Below are 24,440 nucleotides of genomic sequence, written 5' to 3' on the forward strand. Positions count from 1 at the left end.
CTGGGATTACAGGCGAGAGCCATGGTGCCTGGCTAATCTTTTGTATTTTTAGTAGAGAGGGGGGTTTCGCCATGTTGGCCAGGCTGGTCTTGAACTCCTGACCTCAGGTGATCCACCCACCTCGGCCTCCCAAAGTGCTAGGATTACAGGCATGAGCCACCACGTCCGGTCTAATTTTGTTATTTTGATCGATCAGTGTCCTAGTCCTGAGGGTACTATTACTATTTCATCTTTGTAGCCTAGCATGGCACCCATGAAATGTGTATATGGCTGAAGGTGACCTTTGGTCACCAATGACCCAACAATTTCGGCCACAAATGTTGGGCTCAGACTCCCTAAATTATCAAAATTATGTGCTTATAGGTGCCTCCAGAACACAAATCCCTTTCACAGGGTTTGAAACGTATCAAGTCACCATTAATCATCTTAGGCCAAGGCTCCAAGTCTGGGCTACTCCAGAACCCCGAGGGGAGAAAGAGAATTATTTTTTTTTTTTCTGAGAAAAGGTCTTGCTCTGTCACCCAGGCTGAGGGCAGTGGTGTGATAAAGGCTCACTGCAGCCTCGACCCCCAAGGCTCAAGTGATCCTCCCAACTCAGTCTCCTGAGTATCTGGAACCGGAATTTTTTTTTTCTTTTCTCTTTCTTTTTTTTTTTTGTAGCATGGGGGTTTCCCTATGTTACCCAGGCTGATCTCTAGTTCTTAGGCTCAAGCGATCCTCGCACCTCGGCCTCCCAAAGTGATGGCATTCCAGGAGTGATGGCTTTTGAATACCTCCCAGTGATGGCTATTCATGGTGCCCGGCCTGGGAAATCTTATTTCCAGGAAATATTCTCCAGTTGCGCTCTGCTGGAAAGCAGCGCAATGGGCCTCCCGGCTCCGTGGGAGCGCAGTCCCACCCGCACGCACCGCACCCCACCCGCCTACTCTCCACCCAACTCGTTCCCACTCTGTCTGGGTTTTCGGGTGTTCACCATTGAGGTGGGAGCCACATCTGCGCCCCGTGGCCTGGCGAACCTCACTGAACACTTCTGTCCGACCCCCGCAGCAGTAGCGCGACCGGATGGCGTGGGTGTCAACACGCGGTGGACACTCTCTGTGCCGCGACGCGCCGGCGGCGGGACCTCGGAGGGGACGCCCTCGGGGTGCGAGGCCCGGCACTCCGGAAATCCCCCGGGAGGGAGGGGTTGGGAGAAATAAATCCTTTTCTCCAGAGTTGCGCAAGAGCCAGCGCGGTAGGGCCAGGGTGGGAAGGCCAGAGTGGGCGTCCCAGCCAGTGACCCCAGGCCGCCCGCCGGCTCCCAACCCAGCCCCAGCCGAGTGTCCGAACCAAAAGCGAAAGGAACCCGACCCCCGCGTCCTCTCTGGCGGCTCCGGCGTCGCGTCCGCTGGGAGGTCGCCGCGCGCCTCCGACCCTGCCGGGCAGCTTTGTGACTTCACTCGTTTCGCAACAAGCCCGGGCCGCCCGCGCCCCACCCACTCTGGCCCGGCAGCCTCGCCGCCCGCCACCTCGCTCCGCTTCTCGCGCTTGCCCTCCCTCCGGGGCTGGGCCTGCCCCGGCCGTCGCGGAGCCTCCCCTCCCACCGTCCGTGACCGTCCGCGCCCGGCCGCCGCCTCCAGGCAGCCCGGAGCAACCCGGCGCCTGGCCTGGCTGGGCGCAGCACTCTGTTGGCGGCGGCGGCGCGATGCTGTGCTTCCTGAGGGGAATGGCTTTCGTCCCCTTCCTCTTGGTGACCTGGTCGTCAGCCGCCTTCATCATCTCCTACGTGGTCGCCGTGCTCTCCGGGCACGTCAACCCCTTCCTCCCCTACATCAGGTGAGAGGCAGGGTGGGCGCCGGGGCCCCAGGAGCAGGCACAGGGACCAGAAGGAGCGCTGCTGATGGGGAGGGAAGGCGTCCGGACCCAGCTGGGGGCGTCGTGTGGTCAGGCTAAGGTGTGAGCAGGAGGAGAGGTGCTCCCAACAGCCTGGGATGTTTAGGGAGGCAGTGGGTGGGGCGCTGAGCACTTTTGCCTGTACCCGGAGCGTGAAACAGGGTGGCAGCAAGGAGAGGTTCAGGATAGACGGTAGAGCTTTCAGTCTGGGTATGGGACAGAATCTCAGCAGGACGTTCTCAGGCGATATTTGGAACAAGATGGGTCCTGATAGATGACATGTATTGTACAAGAGGTAGATCCAGGTATATGCTAAACAGCCACTATTTTCACTTCTGCATCCCAACATCCCTTGAAGTGGATGTTTGGGCTCATTTTTCCTGCAAGGGAGCCGTGGTGTAAAATTGATGAAATATCATCAACGTGACACTGATGTCACACTAGTTAATGGTAGGAGCAGAATTCACACCCAGCCATGCAGAAAGCAACACTGTGCCGCCCCCAGGTCCTTGGAAGTCTGGCTTAAATTCTCTGGAGCTGCACCAGACACCTCTGGACACTGTGACCCCAAAGCCCTCAACTTGTCGACAACTTGTGACATCTTTTGTATTATTTTACCCATTCAGTTTTCCTGTGCTTTGGCCTCTATCTTTCCTGAGGGGCACTTCAGTGCCAGGGACAATGATCTGATCCTCCTATGTGGGTTCCAGCTCAGTGCCTTTCTCATAGTGGCGGGATTCTTTAAACGTTAGAACCATCCATTCTTATCTAAGTAGTGTGACTCCTCTGGACATGCATTGGTTGGTGAACAGATGATAAGGTTGGTGACACCCAAGGTTTGTTACTGCTATGATAGAAAATGTAGGACGTCTTCTTCCCTGCAGCCATTCTGTCTGGTGAACAATGTTCTGTGTTTTGGTTTTTTTTGGTTTTTGTTTGTTTGTTTGTTTGTTTCGTTTTTTTGGGGCGGGGGTGGGGAGTGTGGAGAAAGGGGAAACAAAGATCAAGCAGGAGGGGACTAGCATTTTTTTTTAAAAAAATTTATTTTATTTTATTTATTTCATTTCATTTTATTTTATTTTATTTTTTTGAGACGGAGTCTCGCTCTGTCCCCGGGGCTGGAGTGCAGTGGCCGGATCTCAGCTCATTGCAAGTTCCGCCTCCCGGGTTTACGCCATTCTCCTGCCTCAGCCTCCCGAGTAGCTGGGACTGCAGGCGCCCGCCACCTCGCCCTGGCTAGTTTTTTTTTGTATTTTTTAGTAGAGACGGGGTTTCACCGTGTTAGCCAGGATGGTCTGGATCTCCTGACCTCGTGATCCGCCCGTCTCGGCCTCCCAAAGTGCTGGGATTACAGGCTTGAGCCACCGCGCCCGGCCAAAAAAAAATTTATTTTTTTGAGACAGAGTCTCGTTCTGTCACCTAGGCTGGAGTGCAGTGGCGCAATCTCGGCTCACTGCAACCTCTGCCTCCCTGGTTCAAGCGATTCTCCTGCCTCAGCCTCCTGACTAGCTGAGATTACAGGCATGCACCACCACACCTGGCTTAATTTTTTTGTATTTTTAGTAGAGACAGGGTTTCACTATGTTGGTCAGGCTGGTCTCAAATTCCTGACCTCAAGTGATCCTTCTGCCTTGGCCTCCCAAAGTGCTGGGATTTACAAGTGTGAGCCACTGTGCCCGGGGAACTAGCATTTAAAAGATGCAGGGAAGAGAGCAATAGGTAGAATAGTACACAGAAGCAAATTTGAAGTACCTATGAAAGAAGAGATGTTATTTATATTGAGAAGATGTTCCCATCTGGCCTTTTGTTTTTTTTGCATTTATTATTATTATTTTTTATTTTCAGTAGATTCAAGGTCTCACTATATTGCCTAGGCTGGTCTTAAACTCTTGAGCTCAAACAATCCCTCTGCTTTGGCCTCCCAAAGTGTTGGGATTATAGGAGTAAGCCACCACGCCTGGCCCTCCCATCTGGTATTATGCTTGGAAGAAACCTAGGCTTGGTTTCTCATGGCACATCTCAGGCCCAAGTGCCATCATCCTGCTTCTGAAGCAGGATAGATCCTTCTAGACTTGTGTAAAAGTAAAGAGCTGTGGCCGGGCGCGGTGGCTCAAGCCTGTAATCCCAGCACTTTGGGAGGCTGAGACGGGCGGATCACGAGGTCAGGAGATCAACACCATCCTGGCTAACGCGGTGAAACCCCGTCTCTACTAAAAAAAATACAAAAAACTAGCCGGGCGAGGTGGCCAGCGCCTGTAGTCCCAGCTACTTGGGAGGCTGAGGCAGGAGAATGGCGTAAAGCGGAGCTTGCAGTGAGCTGAGATCCGGCCACTGCACGCCAGCCTGGGCAACAGAGCGAGACTCCGTCTCAAAAAACAAAAAAACAAAAAGAAAAAGTAAAGAGCTGCTTGGCTGGGCGCGGTGGCTCACACCTGTAATCCCAGCACTTTGGGAGGCCGAGGTGGGCGGATCACGAGGTCAAGAGATCGAGACCATCCTGGCCAACATGGTGAAACCCCATCTCTACTAAAAATACAAAAATTAGCTGGACATGGTGTCCCAGCTACTCGGGAGGCTGGAGCAGAATTGATTGAACCCGGGAGGCAGAGGTTGCGGTAAGCCAAGATAGAGCCACTGCACTCCAGCCTGGTGACAGAGCGAGACTCCGTCTCAGGAAAAAAAAAAAAAAAAAAAAAAAAAGTAAAGAACTACTCTACCTGCAGTGCTGCTTCTTTTGTTTGTTTGTTTATTTTTTCAGACAAAGTCTCACTCTGTTGCCCAATCTGTAGTGAGGTGGTGGGATCACAGCTCACTGCATCCTCCACCTCCTGGGCTCCATTGATCCTCCCACCTCAGCCTCCTGAATAGTTGGGGACTGTAGACAGGCATGCACAACCATGCCCAGCTAATTTTTAATTCTTTTTGTATTTGTAGAGATAGCATCTTGCTGTGTCCTGCAATGCTTCCTTTTTTTTTTTTTTTTAAGACAGAGTCTTGCTTTGTCGCCCAGGCTGGAGTGCAATGGTGCAATCTTGGCTCACTGCAACCTCCACCTCCTGGTTCAAGAAATTCTCCTGACTCAGCCTCCCAAGTAGCTGGGATTACAGTCACCTGCCACCACACCCAGGTAATTTTTTTGTATTTTTAGCAGAGACGGGGTTTCACCATGTTGGCCAGGCTGGTCTCGAACTCCTGACCTCAGATGATCCACCTGCCTCAGCCTCCTAAAGTGTTGGGATTACAGGGGTGAGCCACCGCGCCCAGCCTGCAGTGCTTCTTATTGAGAAAACAATAGCCATGTTTGTCCCAGATCTGAAGACTGAGGACAGATCATGTGTGATATTCATTGGTCAGGCTGTAAAGGCAGGTTTTGAATGTTCATGAAGGTGTCTGATGTAGTTGTGATTAATATCACTCCAAGGTGAACTTGAAATGGGAGACATTCAGAAATGGAAAAATAAGCTGACAAGGTGAACCACTTGTGAGATGCTCAAATCACAGACCCTACAAGGAAAGGGTTTACAATTTACCAAGGAAGCCTTCAGGAAAAGCAGAGTTACAGGAGAAAAAGGCATGGAATTGCCCCTTTGTTGCCAGGAGTTATCAGCCAACACACAACAAACATATGTATTGATTGCCCATGTGTGCCTGGGGCTTTTAGGTTGTTTGCTCTCTGCTTACCTGAGCAGCCGGAGCACTGGATTGCCTCTGCCCACTCCTAGAAAACAAGTCCTTGGTGCAGCAACAAGATGTGGGTAAGAACCACACATAGAGAAGAAGGCCGGGCGCGGTCTCTACTAAAAATACAAAAAGTTAGCTGAGCGTGGTGGCACATGCCTGTGAGCCCAGCTACTCAGGAGGCTGAGGCATGAGAATCACTTGAAACTGGGAGCTAGAGGTTGCAGTGAACTGAGATTATGCCACTGCACTCCAGCCTGGTTGACTGAGTGAGACTCTTTCTCAAAAAAAAAAAATAAAAAAACGAAAAAAAAAGAAAAAAAAAACAAAACATAGAGAAGGAAGAGAGGTGGGAAAAAATTCTCCATTTATCCACTGGCCCTGAAATATTCAACCTTATCTCTCTCTCTCTTTTTTTTTTTTTTTTTTGAGATGGGGTCTTGCTATGTTGCTCAGGCTGGTCTTGAACTCTAGGGCTCAAGCAATCACCTGACCTCAGCCTCCTGAGTACCTGGGATTAAAAGTGTGCACCCCCATCCCAGGCTGACAGTATCTCTCTTAGCTCATCACCTCCTGCTCTCCTCTACCCCTACCCTTTGTACTTCCCTTCAACCACACTGGCCTTGTGTCTTAACACATCAAGCACCCCTCCTTCTCAAGGCCTTTGCGGTGGCTATTCCCTCTGCCAGGTGTTCTTCCTGCAGCTATTTTTCACTTACCTCTTTTGTTCAAATGTTACCTTCCTGCAGACTTTTTCACTTACCTCCTTTGTTCAAATGTTATCATCTTGATGAGACCTGCCCTTATCACCTTTTTTAAAAATTGCACCTGACCACTACTGGTCCCCATATCCAATCTTATTATTCACCATAGCACCTATCACCTTCTAACAAATCATGTGATTTAACTTATTCATTATGTTTATTTTCTGTCTTCCTTCACTGGATTGTAAGATCGATGAAAGCTCTCAGTATTTGCTGAATGAGTATTTCTTGGGTACTCACTCTTTATCCCAGGACAGGGCAGATCCCGTAAGGAAAAGCTTGACATGGCCATTCAGTTTGGTGGCTGGTGATTGGAAGTCCTCAGGATGAGTTTCCTTTTACATTCTAACATTGTTCAGCCTTTCTGATGGTCTGATGTTTTTAGCACAGTTGAACACTTTAAATAAGAGCCACAACCATAAGGAGGACCTCACCCCAGTATGACATTTAGAATCAGCTTTCTTTTTTTTTTTTTTTTTTTTTTTTTTTTGAGACGGAGTCTTGCTGTGTCGCCCAGGCTGGAGTGCAGTGGCCGGATCTCAGCTCATTGCAAGCTCCGCCTCCCGGGTTTTTACGCCATTCTCCTGCCTCAGCCTCCCGAGTAGCTGGGACTACAGGCGCCCACCACCTCGCCCGGCTAGTTTTTTTTTGTATTTTTTAGTAGAGACGGGGTTTCACCGTGTTAGCCAGGATGGTCTCGAACTCCTGACCTCGTGATCCGCCCATCTCGGCCTCCCAAAGTGCTGGGATTACAGGCTTGAGCCACCGCGCCCGGCCTAGAATCAGCTTTCTTATCAGATGCTTTCTGCTTGTAACATTGTTATTCTTCAGCATATTGGATAAATTGGCAAATGGTTCTTAGACATATGAAAAGATATTCAACTTTATGAATAGGAATAAATATTCAAATTAAAACTCACTGATGCCAGTTGTGATCTACTAGGTTAGCAGAAACCCAAATGTTTGATACTAGTACTGGTGAGAATATGGGGAAACAGTCTCTTTCCTACATTGCTTACAGGAACGTGAACTGATTTCAGTCTCCATGGTGGGACTTGGGCAATATCTATGGATATGACAGATACACACACACATTTGATGCAACAGCCATTTTTTTTTTGGAAATTTATCCTATAGGTGTACATGCCCATGTGAAGAATGGCATTTCTACAATGTTACTCAGGGCATTGCTTTGAATAACAAAAGATTGGAAACTACAAATGACCATCAGTAGAGAATTGCCTAAATAAATGTGGTTTATTTATTAAAGGATACCTCAAGTGAAAGCTCTCTGTACCTAGCAGATTCTTTTTACCTCAATACACTTGTATGGAAAAATCCCCAAGATACATTGTTACATGGGAAAAAGCAAGATGCAGAACAATGTATGTTCTCATTAGTGGAGAAAAAAGAGGAGAAAAATAATATGTATTTGCATTAGCTTGCATAAAGAAACAAATAAGGCCGGGCGCGGTGGCTCAAGCCTGTAATCCCAGCACTTTGGGAGGCCGAGACGGGCGGATCATGAGGTCAGGAGATCGAGACCATCCTGGCTAACCCAGTGAAACTCCGTCTCTACTAAAAAATACAAAAAATTAGCCGGGCGAGGTGGCGGGCGCCTGTAGTCCCAGCTACTTGGGAGGCTGAGGCAGGAGAATGGCGTGAACCTGGGAGGCGGAGCTTGCAGTGAGCTGAGATCCGGCCACTGTACTCCAGCCTGGGCGACAGAGCCAGACTCCGTCTCAAAAAAAAAAAAAAAAAAGAAACAAATAAAAGTGGTTTATCTGTGTGTGATGGAGGGAGGGTTAGGTCAAGGTCAGTGACACATTGGCAGATGAGGAGAAAGGATGATTATAAGCCATACCTTTTTGTTCTATTTTTTAGCCAAATGAATGGGTTTCCTATCAGAAAATTAAATTAAAAACATGAGGCTGGGCGCAGTGGCTCACTCACGCCTATAATCCCAGCACTTTGGGAGGCCAAAGTGGGCAGATCATGAGGTCAAGAGATCACGACCATTCTGGCCAACATCGTGAAAACCCATCTCTACTAAAAATACAAAAATTAGCTGGGCGTGGTGGCGTGCGCCTGTAGTCCCAGCTACTTGGGAGGCTGAGGCAGGAGAATCGCTTGAACCCGGGAGGTGGAGGTTGCAGTGGGCCGAAATTGTACCATTGCACTCCAGGGGGGACAACAGGAGGCCCCCCCTCAAAAAAAAAAAAAAAAAAAAAAACATGGGCCCAACCACCATGAGATATATATAACAAGTTAGAATAGCATAAAGTAATATTTCTTTTTCTTTTTTTTTTTTTTTTGAGACAGAGTCTCGCTCTATCGCCCAGGCTGGAGTGCCGTGGCCGAATCTCAGCTTACTGCAAACTCCGCCTCCTGGGTTTACGCCATTCTCCTGCGTCAGCCTCCCGAGTAGCTGGGACTACAGGCGCCCACCACCTCGCCCGGCTAGTTTTTTGTGTTTTTTTTAGGAGAGACGGGGTTTCACCGTGTTAGCCAGGATGGTCTCGATCTGCTGACCTCGTGATCCACCCGTCTTGGCCTCCCAAAGTGCTGGGATTACAGGCTTGAGCCACCGCCCCCGGCCTAAAGTGATATTTCTTATTCTGAAACCATTAACAAAAGCATATCAAAAGGAAGGACAAATAAAAGCTAACCTCAAAAAATTAGTTTAGATTTGCACTTGGGTGTGGTGCCTCATGCCTGTAATCCCACACTTTGGGAGGCTGAAGTGGGCTGATCACTTGAGTCCAGGAGTTTGAGACCAGCCATGGGCAATATGGTGCAACTCTGTCTCTACAATAGTCCCGCCTACTCAGGAGGCTGAGGTGGGAGGATCACTTGAGCCTGGAGTCTGAGGCTGCAGTGATCTGTGATCACACCGCTGCACTCCAGCTTGGGTGACAGAGCGACACCCGTGTCTCAAAAAAAAAAAAAAAAAAAAGAGTTGCACAAGGCCACACCCACATTCTCAAGCTGAATCACGCTTACCTTGTTATAGTTTCTTATCAAATTATTAACTTTTTCCAGCTGGAGACCACTGTCTTCCATCTTCTTTTTGGCATGTGTCTCTTGCCATGATATCTTGCTCATGATATTCTGTGATCCTGTACTCTTCAGTGTTGCCAATTCTAGATTCTGGCTTTTCTCTTTATTAGCACGTCTCACTTTCTGTGTGAATACAGTTTTGTGGCATAGATTGCGGCCTTTGGCCACCCACATTGTTCTACCTCATGACCCCACACTCTCTGCTCAGTAGTTGATGACAGAAAACTGGGTCACCTAGAAACAAGCCACTTTAAAAAGGGGAACAAAATTGCAGAGTAAATGAAGTAAAAGAAGTTTGGTCAGGTCTTTAACTTCAAAAATGATACTAACAATTAGGAAAATAATGAGTTTAACTTACATTTATATAACAATCACAAATTTTGGGTTATGACAAGTATGTGTTAATTCTTCAGATGCTGATCTTTATAGATAAAATATCTTTATAGAGAAAATGCTTTTTTTTTTTTTTTTTGAGGTGGAGTTTCACTTTTGTTGCCCAGGCTGGAGTGCAATGGCGCGATCTCGGCTCACTGCAACCTCTGCCTCCCAGGTTCAAAAGATTCTCCTGCCTCAGCCCCCTGAGTAGCTGGGATTACAGGCACCTGCTACCATGCCCAGCTAATTTTTGTATTTTTAGTTGAGACAGGGTTTCACCATGTTGGCCGGGCCCGGACTCCTGACTTCAGGTGTTCCACTGGCCTCGGCCTCCCAAAGTGTGGGGATTACTGGCATGAGCCACCGCGCCTGGCCTCGCCGGCTAATTTTGTACTTTTAGTAGAGATGGGGTTTCTCTCTGTTGGTCAGGCTGGTCTTGAACTCCCGCCTTGGCCTCCCAAAGTGCTGGGATTACAGGCGTGAGTCACCGCGTCCAGCCTTGCATTCTTTTTCCAATACAGAAAAATAGTTTTATGATTATATTATAGTAAGTCTTTCATTTCACATTTAACTTTTTAAGGAAAGTTTCCTTCTCTTTTTGTTTTTTATAAACCCTGGTGTCAAGCGCTGACTTTCAGTAGCTCATAGCGAGGGAGGGAGCTGCTTTGCTACTACGAAACTCTGCCCCAGAAGCAGGTTGTCTATGAGTGGTTTAATACCAGGTTTCCCATTAACTACATTTAGCTTTTGAAGGGGCATATGAAGAGGTTCATTTTTGCAAAAATGTCTGAAGACTCCAATTTTCCCAATGGACTCTTTTTTTTTTTTTTTTAAGACAGAACTTTGCTCTGTCGCCCAGGCTGGAGAGCAGTGGCATGACCTCAGCTCACTGCAACCTCTGCCTCCCAGTTCAAGCAATTCTCCTGTGTCAGCCTCCTGAGTAGCCGGGACTACAGGCTCCTGCCACCATGTCCGGCTAATTTTTTGTATTTTTAGTAGAGACAGCATTTCACCATGTTGGCCAGTCTGGTCTCGAACTCCTGGCCTCAAGTGATCTGCCCGCCTCTGCCTCCAAAATTCCTAGGATTATAGGCGTGAGCCACCGCGCCCGGCCTTCCAGTGGCCATTCTTAATCTGTATGTAAAGATATTGATCTTGTTTATTGCCTGTCTCACACAAAATATACGCTCCATGAGGATAGAGATTTGGGGTTTGTCTATAGCATTTGTGACAGAGCCTGACACATTGCAGGCACTTGGTAAATATTGGTTGAATGTTGAACAAGATAATTTGTGTCATATGGTCCTGTTTCATTAACCTTGTTAGTTTCCTCCTCTTTAATTGTTAACTGATTCTGCCAGCACCTCATTGTTCATTGACTTTGGTTGCAGTTCTGTTTTCCAGCACAATTAGAAATGAAATCCTTGTGTTTCAGAAGATTTGCGGTCCCAGTTTGTGGTTGATTTGACTTACATTGTTGACTATTTACAATATTTAATAATAATACTAAGAGGGAACATAGCATGATTAAGAGCAACAACTTTGCAACAGACAGCCTGGATTAGGGTATGGCTCTATTATGTGTCCCAACCGTAGAACTTTGGACAGGTTACTTGACGTCTCTCTGCTTCTCTATTGGTTAATAATTGCACGTACTTCATTATTAACACAAACTCACAGAAAACTCATTAACACTCTGGTGGAAGAACATAGTATGTAGAAGCACTTGCTATTAGTATTATGAAGGGGGCCGTCCACATTGGTCTGGATAGGAAAGGATGTTTGGTTGGGAGCTAATTTTAGAAGTGATCGCTTTATATGTGAATGTAATATCAGAAGCTCTTTTATTTAGTAGCCTCAACTTAATCAACTTGCTGGGTTAACTGATGAATTCGTTCTTTGAAAAATGCACTGACTGAAGCCAATGATCCCTCAAAACTCCTTCCTGTGAGGGCCACTCTGTAGGTACTTGCTTCTCTTACCCATGTCTTTGTATTCTTATCTAATGCCAATTGTGTTTATTCCCAAATTGTATTTATGTTCATGCCAGTTGTATTTTGTATTGTAACTGTGTGACTTAACGCAACACATATTAACTGTTGATCTGTGTAGGCAAAAAGAGAATTGTAATTTCTAAAAAAATTTGTTTGGGCCGGACACAGTGGCTCACGCCTGTAATCCCAGCGCTTTGGGAGGCTGAGGCGGGCGGATCACTTGAGGTCAGGAGTTCAATACCAGCCTGGCCAACATGGTGAAACCCCATCTCTATTAAAAATACAAAATTAGCCAGGCATGGTGGCACACGCCTGTAATCCCAGCTACTCGGGAGGCTGAGGCAGGAGAGTCGCTTGAATCTGGGAGGCAGAGGTTGCAGTGAGCTGAGATTGTGCCATTGCACTCCAGCCTGGGTGACAAGAGTGAAACTCCATCTTAAAACAACAACAACAACAACAACAACAAAAATTGGTTGAATGCTTTGGAAAGATTAAAAAGAGACAAATTGTCCAAAAAAAATTTGCAGTCCTTTTAGTAATTGATCTGACAACTGTAAATATTTAGGAAACTGGTATAAGGAAAACTGGAAAGAGTCTGAATTCAAATTGCTTCAAAAGTGTTAAGACTTCCCTCCACTTTAAAGAAACCAAAATTGGAAATGAGATGATTCAAAGTAGATGTGATGTATATGCCAAGAAGACATAGTGGACCCATACTCTTGTAACAGCACTGGTCTACATCCACAGGTAGGCAAATTAATATACATTGATACACTTTAAGTTAAAATAAAATGTTTGTAGTATGTATTCATTCATACAAGTTTTTAAGACTTTTTAAAGTACTCACTACTGGCATCTTTTTTTTTTTTTCCTTTTTTCTTTTTTTCTTTTTTGAGACAGAGTCTAACTCTTGTCATCCAGGCTGGAGTGTAGTGGTACAATCCCAGCTCGCTGCAACCTCTGCCTCACGGGTTTAAGCAGTTCTTGTGCCTCAGCCTCCCAAGTAGCTGATATTACAGGCGCCCACCACCACACATGGCTAATTTTTGTATTTTTAGTAGAGATGGGGTTTCATCATGTTGGCCAGGCTGGTCTCGAACTCCTGACCTCAAGTGATCTGCCTGCCTCGGCCTCCCAAAGTCCTGGGATTACAGGCATGAGCCACTGCGCCTGGCCCTAATTTTTGATGACTTTTGCTTAAACCAACTTTTTTGATTACTGAGACGATACAGAATTTCAGGCAATGGTGATGTTGGCTTTCCAGTTCAGCCGTAACAATGGGTATCACGATAAAAAATACTCAGTTAATGAGGGCTGTGCACATAAAATCACATATTCTGACATGATAGTAATGACATATCAGTTTTTACAGTGCAGTGATTATAACCTCATAGTATTTCTAATCTATAGTGTCACAAAGATGAAAAGGCAGGCATGCCATTTAAAACCTTTAGCTAAAAAAGTATTATTATTATTGTTGTTTTGAGACAGAGTTTTTGCTCTGTTGCCCAGGCTGGAGTGCAATGGTGTGATCTCAACTCACTGCAGCCTCCTCCTCCTGGGTTCAAGTGATTCTCCTGGCTCAGTCTCCCAAGTAGATGGGATTACAGGCGTCCGCCACCATGCCTGGCTAATTTTTGTGTTTTTTTAGTAAAGACGAGGTTTCACCATGTTGGTCAGGCTGGTCTCAAACTCTTGACTTCAGGTGATCCACCCACCTCAGCCTCCCAAAATGCTAGGATTACAGGCGTGAGCCACTGTACCTGGCCGAAAACGATTATTTTTGAGATGATCATTTATAATTGAATATTGACTTCACAAGCACATGAAATTAGTTAATTCTAAGAAAAGCAAAATAAGAAAAGTGAAGATCCCAAACTTTTGCAGCCCCAAAATTAATTGAGGGTGATGGATGCAGTGTTCTGCAGCCTGAGTCTACTGTAAATATATAATTTCTCCTCTGATTTAAATTTTCCCTGTCATTTGGGTACAACAAATTCTTTTCTTCTCACTGAATTAAGTAAAATTATGAATTATTTTTCTTCTATGTTTCCTTTTAAAAAGGCATTAGAGTATTGCTCAAAAGTCTTGACTGATGCAGGGCTGACAACTTTCAAACATCTCAATTTTCTTTTCTTTTTTTTTTTTTTTTTGTTCAGGGGGCAGGGTCTCGCTCTGTTGCCCAGACTGGATTACAGTGGCATGATTTCCGCTCACTGCAGCTTCTGCCTTCCAGGCTCAAGTGATCCTCCCACCTCAGCCTCCCAAGTAGCTAGGACTACAGGAACATGCCACCATGCTTGGCTAATTTTGTTTTTTTGTAGAGATGGGGTCTCACTGTATTGCCTGGGCTGGTCTTGAACTCCTGGGCTCAAGAGATCCTCCCACCTCAGCCTCTCATAGTGCTGGGATACAAGTGTGAGCCACTGTGCCCGGCCTCAATCTCAATTAAAAAAAGTTTCATAGTCATCTTTACCTCACGGTAATTGCCTTTCATTCCGTCAAGAACATGCTTTGAAGAGTTATTATGAGCCAAGGACACCATAGCTGGCTCCAGAAGAAATAGCTGATACACCCCTGACTGAAATGTACAACATGTAAACTCACATGAAAATGACAATAACTTGAAAGAAATGTAATACAGCACAGCAGAGAAGAGTTCCAGAATTAGAGAGTTCTAGGGTTCTTTCCTCTTGGAAGTCCCCTCTCGTGAGAGAGCTGTTTTCCTTTCTCTTTCTTTTTCCTATTAAACCTCCCCTCAGAAAAGAAAAGAAAAGAGGAGAGAAGAGAAGAGAAAAGAAAAGGAAGGAAGGAAAAAAGGGAATTAGAGAGTTCTAGATGCACAGCTTGGCTTCCTTGTTTACTCTGTGACCAAGTTAGTTTTCTAAGACTGTTTCCTCATCTTTAAGATGGCAATAGTGAGCCGGGCGTGGTGGCTCACGCCTGTAATCCCCACACTTTGGGAAGCCAAGGGAGGTGGAGCACTTGAGGTCAGGAGTTTGAGACCAGCCTGGCCAACATGGTGAAACCTCTTCTCTACTAAAAATACAAAAATTAGCCATACATGGTGGTGGGCGCCTGTAATATCAGCTACTTGAGAGGCTGAGGCACAAGAATTGCTTAAACCCATGAGGCAGAGGTTGCAGTGAGCTGAGATTGTGCCACTACACTCCAGCCTGGGTGACAAGAGTTAGACTCTGTCTCAAAAAAGAAAAAAAAAAAAAAAAAAAAAGATGCCAGTAGTGAGTACTTTTCCTTCTAATGTGAAGATCAAGTAAGATGTGCCTGGCGGAATGTGGTTGCTGAGGAAGTGTTCATTTCTAATTTTTTCTTTTTTTTTTTTTTTTTTTTGTTTTTTTTTTTTTTTTGAAGTGAAGTCTCACTCTGTCGGCCAGGCGGGAGTGCAGTGGCACGATCTCAGCTCACTGTAACCTCTGCCTCCCGGGGTCAAGCGATTCTCCTGCCTCAGCTGCCCGAGTAGCTGGGATTACAGGTATGTGCCACCACGCCTGGCTAATTTTTGTTTTTTAAGTAGAGACAGGGTTTCACTATGTTGCCCAGGCTGGTCTCGAACTCCTGACCTCAGGTGATCTGCCCGCCTTGGCCTCCCAAAGTGCTGGGATTACAGGTGAGAACCACTGAGCCTGGCCCTATTTTTTTGGTATTTGTAGCCACTGGAGTCATGTGGGGATGGTTTCTAGAGATTCCCCTCAAATAACTTTCTAAATCAAACCACGTTCATCTCCCTCTTTATCATCATACTGGGCTAAGCCACTGTCATCTCTGGAAAAACTGCTAAAATAGCTTCCTTACGGTCTCCCTGGCCCACGATTGCCTCTCTATAGTCTTTTCAAAACATCCTTTAAAAACGTGTTGTATGTGTGAACAAGAGGGAACTCTGACGGAGAGAGGGCAGAATTGCTTGTGGGTAGTGAGAAAAGAGCAAGGTGTTTGTATTTGTTGGTAGGAAATTCTTTTTAAGTTTCAGAATAGTTGATATAGCTGAAGGGTGCCCCCCCAATTCTAAAACAGTCATCACCAAGTGAAGCTGCCAGAAAGTTAGCTCTCATAACTAAAAGTAGCTAATAAAATGTAGTATGACTATTCCATACTTATCCCTTTTAAATAATATATTTGAATATTATAAAGATAAAGGAAATAATGGTCTCTTTATACTGGGGCATTATGAGTTGTTTAGATTCTAAGTCCCAATCAATCATCCAAGCAATTAGTCTGTGGGTTTGGAACAATCTAATACATTTCAGGTTGGAGACACACATGATGTTGCATTCTGTTAGCATCTAAGTTCCTCCAGTACACCATAGTTCTAGGCTTTGGAGTATTTATATCCTGCGCAGCCAGTAACTTAGAGAACAACGTTTGACCAAGCTTCGGAAAGTCTTCTGTTATCCAGCATGTTTTCTTTGTATCGTTTTCATTCCTTTCAGTATCAAGTGATTATTCACTAGCTTAACATCATAAATTAGTTTGAAGTAGGATGTTACACAAACGACTTGGAATTTTCCACAGTCTGCTTAACTTGCAGAAATGTAAATACAGGAAATGTGCACATAAACGGATTTCCTAGGCACAACCTACCCCTGCAATAACTGTATACACATAACAGCCTCAACAGCTTCTGAACCACAGGCAAATGAGCAATTTGCTGGCCTTGTCCTCCCTACAGTTTCCAGAAAGTGCCTTACTAGCAAGGAGGCAAATGAAGTGGTGGGTGGAGCTGGGCAGGGCCCACCACATTGCAGAAACCGTGTGGTGCAGAATGATGTGGTAGGAGCTGGGTACAGAGACTACTGCTGCCAGCCTGAGAACCAGCTGGTTTCACCTCTCACTCATTCTCCAGTTTGCTGAATTAGGCACCCAGGCACAGTTAGGCCAACCAAACACTGCTACCTCTGCCCTTGCATGATGGAATCATTTAGTTTGAGCTTAAAAAAAATAAAAATAAAAAGAGGCTACCCATAGGGTCTCTTGGTTACCTCTTAGTGTTATACTCGTCTGGATTCCAATATCACCAGAAGAAGATGTGACTTAATATTTACTCATGTATGCTGTCCAAAAAAGCGAAAAACAAAACAACAAAAATAAAAAATATTTACTTAATATGTAAGATCAGGCATGGAAAGACTTATAAGAACATTTTTTATTGAGAGGTAAGAGCTCTTTCATTTTTATTTTATTTTATTTTTTATTTTCTTTTTGAGACAGAGTCTTGCTGTGTCGCCCAGGCTGGAGTGCAGTGGCGTGATCTCGGCTCACGGCAACCTCCACCTCCTTGTTTCAAGAGATTCTCATGCCTCAGCCTTCTGAGTAGCTGGGATTACAGGCGCCCACCACCATGGCTGACTAATTTTTTTTTGTTTTTTGATTTTTGGTAGAGATGGGGTTTCACCATTTTGGCCCGGCTGGTCTCAAGCCCCTGACCACAAGTGATCCACCTGCCTCAGTCTCTCAGAGTGCTGGGATTACAGGTATGAGCTAATGTGCGCCCAGCCTTCTTTCATCTTTAAACTGGTAATGGGCAAACGCTATTGTTCTTAAAAGTTTTGAAATGTTCACATTTTGATTTGCCTCTTGGAAAGTTTTCATGAACTATTCTTGAGCAAAATTTCAGCTAATGTAAATTGGTGCTGCTTTGTCACTTAGTGGAAATTTTTTTTGATTTTTAAAATTTTAAAATTATTTTTATTTATGTTTTATTTCCTCACCTCTTTGAATTCTACACTTAGTGGAAATAAATCACAGACTGATACTTGTTACCTGATAGATCTGGGAATTTGTGACTCAGATTGTATCTAACAAATATTTTGCCGATGAATGGGTGAATTCTGTAGCTATCTGTGGAGTTAAAAGAAGAAACTTTGAAAAGATAGGTGTTTCATCAAACAACTAGTTATGAATTTTTGTTGTGTCAACACTGTTGTACTGTTGTAGTGCAAAGGTGTAGGAATGTGGGCTATTCATACTCAGGCATTGATGGTGGGTGTTATAGACTCGGTCATCCTGAAAAATAATCAGATTTACCGTGGCGGTATTTGGCAGAAAGGTTTTACAATTACAGTATTTGAGGAGTTTCTAAGATCTTGCCTAGTTTACATCTTTCTGGTCTGCAACAAAGGCATAATGATGCCTTCTCATCACCGTGCTGGTTCCTTCCCACGGCGTGCTGGAGCTAGCTGGTGTCTGCTCCTGAGCATGGACTGTGCGTTTCTTTTCCAACTCCGTGTCCAGTGACCTGCATTTTGGTAGCCCAGATTTTATTTTTATTTATTTATGTATTTTGTTTTGTTTTTGTTTTGGTTCTTTTGGTAGCCTGAATTTTAACATGTTGGGAGTATTTTCACCACAGAAATTGGCAAATGCCACAAACCAGTCACCCTCCAGAGCTGGCTGTTAAACACTGACCAGCATCTACGTTAGTGTTTGCTCCCCACCCCCAAGCATTCTCCTAATGGCTTAGTTCCTTGTCTGCTGTTAAAGCAGAGTAGAGGCTGGGAAGTCAGGGAGTTAAACATCTGGATTGGGATAGGGAATCCTCCGTGTAGCCCTGTGATCTTGAACAAGTTATATAGCCTCTCTAATACCCAGTTTCCTACTTTGTAAAATGGGGTTGATATAGACCCCCCTCAGGGTTGTGAAGATGAAATGAAATGATGTATGGTAAGTACCTAATGGTGCCTAGTGGGTACATAGCCAATGCTCAGTAAGTGGTATCGATTAGGTTAATTTTTTTTTTTTTTTTGCCAGTACTGATATTCATTCAATGGCGATTTGCAAAGTGCTTTTGGTTCCACCTGTATGGTTTTATTTATTTATTTATTTATTTATTTATTTACTTATATCTTAGTCCCAAATATTCTGAGCTTCCCTTCACCTGTATGGTTTTTTTTAAAAAAAATTTATTTATCTATCTATTTATTTTTGAGACAAGGTCTCACTCTGTCTCCCAGGCTGGAGGGCAGTGGCATGATCTCGGCTCACTGCAACCTCTGCCTACTGGGCTCAAGCGATCCTCCCACCTTAGCCTCCTGAGTAGCTGGGACTACAGGTAGGTGCCACCATGCCTGGCTAATTTTTGTATTTATTTATTTTTTTTATTTTTTAATTTTTGAGACGGAGTCTCATTCTGTTGCCTAGGCTGGAGTGCAATGGTGCAATCCCGGCTCACTGCAACCTCCGCCTCCCAGGTTCAAGTGATTCTCCTGCCTCAGCCTCCCGAGTAGGTGGGATTACAGGCATATACCACTATGCCTGGCTAATTTTTATATTTTAGTAGAGATGGTGTTTCACCATGTTGGCCAGGCTGGTCTTGAACTCCTATCCTCAAGTGATCCACCCACCTCAGCCTCCCAAAGTGCTGGGATTATAGGCATGAGCCACTGTGCCTGGCCAATTTTTTTATTTTTTGTAGAGACAGGTTTTCACCATGTTGCCCAGGCTGGTTTCGAACTCCTGAGCTCAAGTGATCCATCCTCCTTGGCCTCCCAAAATGCTGGGATTACAGGTGTGAGCTACCATGCCTGGCCTCCACCTATATGGTTTTAAATGTACAGATAAGCAAGAATAAAACATGACCCTGGAATTCAAGTTTTCAGATCACATGTTTGATGTCATGTGGACTCCAGACCTGGGCTTTGACATAGTCTTAATTTGCCATCAATAGACAGAGTCCCCAAGTCTGGTCTTCTCTTCTGTCAGAGCATCTGGAGCACCTTCATTCCCACCTTCCTGTCTTTGTAAATGTCCTCCTCATTCTTTCATTGCTTTCCCTTTCTCCACAGCAGGCAAACGACCTTCTCAGTGCTTCTCCTCTGTGTTTGCTCCTATGCCTGGCATGTGGCTGTCTGAGGTTCAGAATTATTCTCAGACCTGTGTAACAAGAACTCTAGGATGAGTCACCTGGTACCTGCTTTTTTATACCCTCAGGCCAAGGCAGGGAGGCCTGATTTCCCTGGCAGAGTTAATTGTGTGGCAAAAGTGCTGCCCAAGGTTATGAGCTGTCTCTGCTTTTTTCCCCATTACTGGTTCCCATTCCTGTTTCTCTGCCCTTTCAGCATTGTGCTCAGAAGGGTATCCTCCACCTCAACATTCCTTTAGTGTGAAAAATGGTTATTGTAGAAAAAGTGGTGATGCTAAATTCTAAACCCTTCAGGTTCTTTTTTTTTTTTTTTGAGATGGAGTCTTGTTCTGTCACCCAGGCTGGAGTACAGTGCCATGATCTTGGCTCACTGCAAACTCTACCTCCCGGGTTCAAGCAATTCTCCTGCCTCAGTCTCCTGAGTAGCTTGGATTACAGGCACCCTGTACTATGCCCACCTAATGTTTGTATTTTTAGTAGAGACAGGGTTTCACCATGTTGGCCAGGCTGGTCTCGAACTCCTGAGTCAAAGTCATCTTCCTGCCTCGGCCTCCGAAAGTCCTGGAATTATAGACGTGATCCACTGTACCAGGCCTAAATCCTAAACTCTTCAGGTTCTTGCAAGTACCAGTGACACTGAAATTGAATTAATTTGGAATAAAGGCATTTGCTGTAAGGGAGGCTTTTTTTTTTTTTTTTTTTTTTTTTTGAGAAGGAGTCTCACTGTGTCACCCAGGGCTGGAGTGCAGTGGTGCAATCTTGGCTCACTGAAACCTCCGCCCTCTGAGTTCAAGCGATTCTCCTGCCTCAGCCTCTCGAGTAGCTGGGATTACAGGCATCAGCCACTGTGCCTGGCTAATTTTTTGTATGTTTAGTAGAGACGGGGTTTCACCATGTTGGCCAGGCTGGTCTTGAACTCCTGACCTCGTGATCCACCCGCCTCAGCCTCCCATAGTGCTGGGATTACAGGTGTGAGCCACCCTGCCTGGCCATAAGAGAGGCTATTAACTTCTTTTTCTTTTTTTTGAGACAATCTTGCTCTGTTGCCCAGGCTGGAGTGCAATGGCGCAGTCTTGGCTCACTGCAACCTCTGCCTCCTGGGTTCAAGTGATTCTCCTGTCTCAGCCTCCTAAGTAGCTGGGATTACAGGCACCTGCCACCATGCTCAACTAATTTTTGTATTTTTTAGTAGAGACGGGGTTTCACCATGTTGGTCAGGCTGGTCTCGAACTCCTGACCACAGGTGACCCACCCGCCTCGACGTCCCAAAGTGCTGGGATTACACGCGTGAGCCACTATGCCCAGCCCTATTAACTTCTTTATACTCCAGTTTAAATGTGAAGTGTTAGCAAAACTTAAAAAGTTCCTGCTTTCTACACACACAGGCTCCTTGTGGAATTCTTCAAACACTTACAAGTGCATCACTTTCAATGTGATCAGTTTTTCAATACTTAGATTTCAGAGCTGTTTACAAATGTAGAAACACTCGAAATAAGTACAAGTTGTTTCATGTTGGGAGCTCTTTTGCCATCAGTTTTAAAGTGAGCAGCCTGAAAATGAAAAAAATTAAAGCTTGGCACTAATAGAAAATAGAACATGTTGGCCGGATGTGGTGGCTGGCACCTGCAATCCCAGCACTTTGGGAGGTTGAGGCGAGAGGATTGCTTGAGCTCAGGATTTCAAAACCAGCCTGGGGAACATAGCGAAACCCTGTCTGTAAAAAATAAAAAAAAGAACATGTCAAACAGTATTTTCCAACTCATTTAATTAATTGAAAGACTGTACCTGAAAAATGTTTTACAGAAACCCTTTTATGTTAAAATAATTTACCACAATTAATATACCCTAGATACCCTATTATTTCCATAAAGTATTCCTAGGGATCAATAATATTGTTCAGTTTTTTGTTGTTGTTGTTGTGGGGTTTTTTTGTTTGTTTGTTTTTGTTTGTTTTTGTTTTTTTTTTTTGAGACAGAGTTTCGCTGTTGTTGCCCAGGCTGGAGTGCAATGGTATGATCTCGGCTCACTGCAACCTCTGCCTCCTGGGTTCAAGTGATTCTCCTGCCTCAGCCTCCTGAGTAGCTGGGATTACAGGCATGTGCCAGCATGGCCGGCTAATTTTGTATTTTTAGTAGAGACTGGCTTCTCCATGTTGGTCAGGCTGGTCTCAAACTTCTGACCTCAGGTGATCTGCCCGCCCTGGACTCCCAAAGTCCTGGAATTACAGGCATGAGCCACTGTGCCCGGCCTCAGCTTTTTATCATAATATTTTCAGCAGATAAGAAAATCTCAGTTATTAGAAAATAAAGTGATGTGTTTAAGTGTATTTAACATGCCAATATTAGAATTTTCAAACATGATTTTATTTTTATTTTATTTTTTTGAGACCAAGTCTCGCTTTGTTGCCCAGGCTGGAATGCAGTGGCGCGATCTCGGCTCGCTGTAACCTCTGCCTCCCTGGTTCAAGAGATTTTCCTTCCTCAGCCTCCCGAGTAGTTGGGACAACAGGCACCTGCCACCACACTGGGCTAAGTTTTGTACTTTTAGCAGAGACGGGGGTTTTACCATGTTGGCCAGGCTGGTCTTGAACTCCTGACCTCAGGTGATCCTCCCACCTCCACCTCCCAAAGTGCTGGGATTACAGGTGTGAGCCACTGCGCCTGGCCTCAAACATTATTTTAGATCATTTTTATTTTTTTCAACGTAGTCACAATTCTTCACTGAGAATGAACACATGCCAAGGTTAGTGGGTTTGATCGTTTGAAAAATGGCAACATCATTCATCTTAAACATTTCCTGACTTTTTACTATGGAACCTCTCATGGTATAAAAATGCCTTTTAGATTTTTCAGAGCCAACATTAAAATACTTTAGAAAAAAATCAGGCCAAATCTTTGGAATTCAAAGTGACTGAACACCTAAAAGAAACACAATATAAAACTTGCCAATTACACGTCTTCCCAGAGGTCTGGACTGAATTTCTTTCGAATAATGTGGACATTTCTTCCCTTTGCCAGTGACACAGGAACAACACCTCCAGAGAGCGGTATCTTTGGATTTATGATAAACTTCTCTGCATTTCTTGGTGAGTACACAATAATTAGTACAAATAATTGAAAAACGCACAATTCCAAGTGAAGTCAGATGTGTCATTTTTAGTTTGTGTATAATTTTTATTTTATTTAGTTTTTCTGAGACAAGGCTGGAGTGCAGTGGTGTGATCACGGCTGGCTGCAGCCTCAACCTCCCAGGCTCGAGCAATCCTCCCAGCTCAGCCTCCGGAGTAGCTGGTACGACAGGCACACACTACCACGCCCAGCTAATTTTTTGTATTTTTTTTGTAGAGATGGGGTTTCACCATGTTGCCAGGCTGGCCTCAAACTCCTGGGCCTCAGTGATCCACCTGCCTTGGCCTCTCAAAGTGCTGAACTTACAGGTGTGAGCCACTGCACACGGCCTTGTGTATAATTTTTTTAAAAGCACAAACTTTGCGGCTAGATTTTTTGTCCTACGTTGAGAAACTGAAGTGAAAAGATATAAAAAATTATGGCTTTATTAGAGAACGAGACTTTAATAAGTAATTTGTAACAGGATTTGCTGTAGGTGGTTTTAAATACCAAACTTCTGGAATGGATTTTAAGTGCGATTTGGTTTTTAAAAGTGTCGATTTATAGTCGAGACATTTATGTAAGCCAAAGACACCCGATGCGCAAGCTAAGTTTCTCAAAGTGTATTCTGAAGGCAAGCTGATGAAAAATCACCTGGGGCTCTGGTAAAGTGCAGGTTCCTGGGCCACGCTACTCAACCAGAGCCTTTGGGAGAGTGGGTTCCTGAAGATGTGTTGTAAACAAGCACTCTAGGGGACTTGGATTCTCACTAAAGTTTGTGGACCATTGACAAAGGCATTATCTTACCTGTTAGAGAAAGGGAACAGGTGGAGTAAGAATTAGTATGATTTTTCTTTTCAATTCCTCAGATGTACCTGAGATGCAGTTGATAGGGTACAACCTTGTCATGAACCAATTAATGTAATGCACATTAATTACAACTATTGTACAATAAAGCTCAGTCTTCTATAAGGTGATCCAAGTATACAGATACTAGATGTGGGGCTTTTTCTCTTAGTCCTTCTATAATCTCCCCCCATGGAAAAATCAAGTGTTTGCCAAGGGCCTATCTTTTAACCAGTGCTTTCTGTTCTTCTTTACTGGTACAGTGTGGGAAGGGACAGTGATGCTGACCCTACTTAGTGACTTGGCATTTTTGGAATCTGTTCATCCTACTTGGTAGCGGGAAAGTTTCACCGCATCACCATTTGTAGTCCTCCTAAAGTTTTGGAGGTGAGCAAGGGGAAGTAGCAATATGGAGTCAATCAATACCAGTGCCCTCTTACACCATCCTTGCCAAGAAACCAGACTTGGAAAACAGAGAGATTATTTTATCACAGCAAGTGATAAATACAGCTTTTGCTTCTGAATAAAGCAGAAGCTGACATAAGTATATTCATTTAAAATAGTCTATGTGAGCTCATGCCTGTAATTTTAGCATTTTGGGAGGCTGAAGCAGGACGATCTGTTGAGCCCAATAGTTCAAGACCAGCCTGGGCAATGTAGTGAGATCTTGTCTCTACAAAAAGTTAAAACAAAAAAAAAAAAGAAAGAAAGAAAGAAAGAAAGAAAGAAAGAAAGAAAGAAAGAAAGAAAGAAAGAAAGAAAGAAGAAAGAAAAAAGAAATTAGCTGGGTGTGGTGATGTGTGCCTGTAGTCCCAGTTACTTGGGAGGATAAAGTGGGAGAATTGCCTGAGCCCAGGAGGTCAAGGCT

The 24,440-nt window shown here is 44.7% G+C and overlaps 1 protein-coding gene across 2 annotated transcripts in view; it reads left to right on the forward strand.

The window, feature by feature from the left end:
* The first annotated feature begins 1,247 nt into the window (after positions 1-1,247).
* The window catches only part of DRAM1 (DNA damage regulated autophagy modulator 1), a 45,396-nt gene continuing 22,203 nt past the window's right edge, over positions 1,248-24,440 (forward strand). The window contains exons 1-2 of one of the 2 annotated variants that reach the window (XM_003907045.4): positions 1,248-1,815; positions 22,637-22,704. In XM_003907045.4, the coding sequence (XP_003907094.1) occupies positions 1,685-1,815; positions 22,637-22,704 (199 nt within the window). In that variant the 5' untranslated portion in view covers positions 1,248-1,684. Of the gene's footprint in view, positions 1,816-4,979; positions 5,000-22,636; positions 22,705-24,440 lie in introns of those variants that run through there. The other variant, XM_009181538.4, reaches the window with a different exon arrangement.

This window comes from Papio anubis, chromosome 9 (genome assembly GCF_008728515.1).
Source record: "Papio anubis isolate 15944 chromosome 9, Panubis1.0, whole genome shotgun sequence".
Lineage (NCBI taxonomy): Eukaryota > Metazoa > Chordata > Mammalia > Primates > Cercopithecidae > Papio > Papio anubis.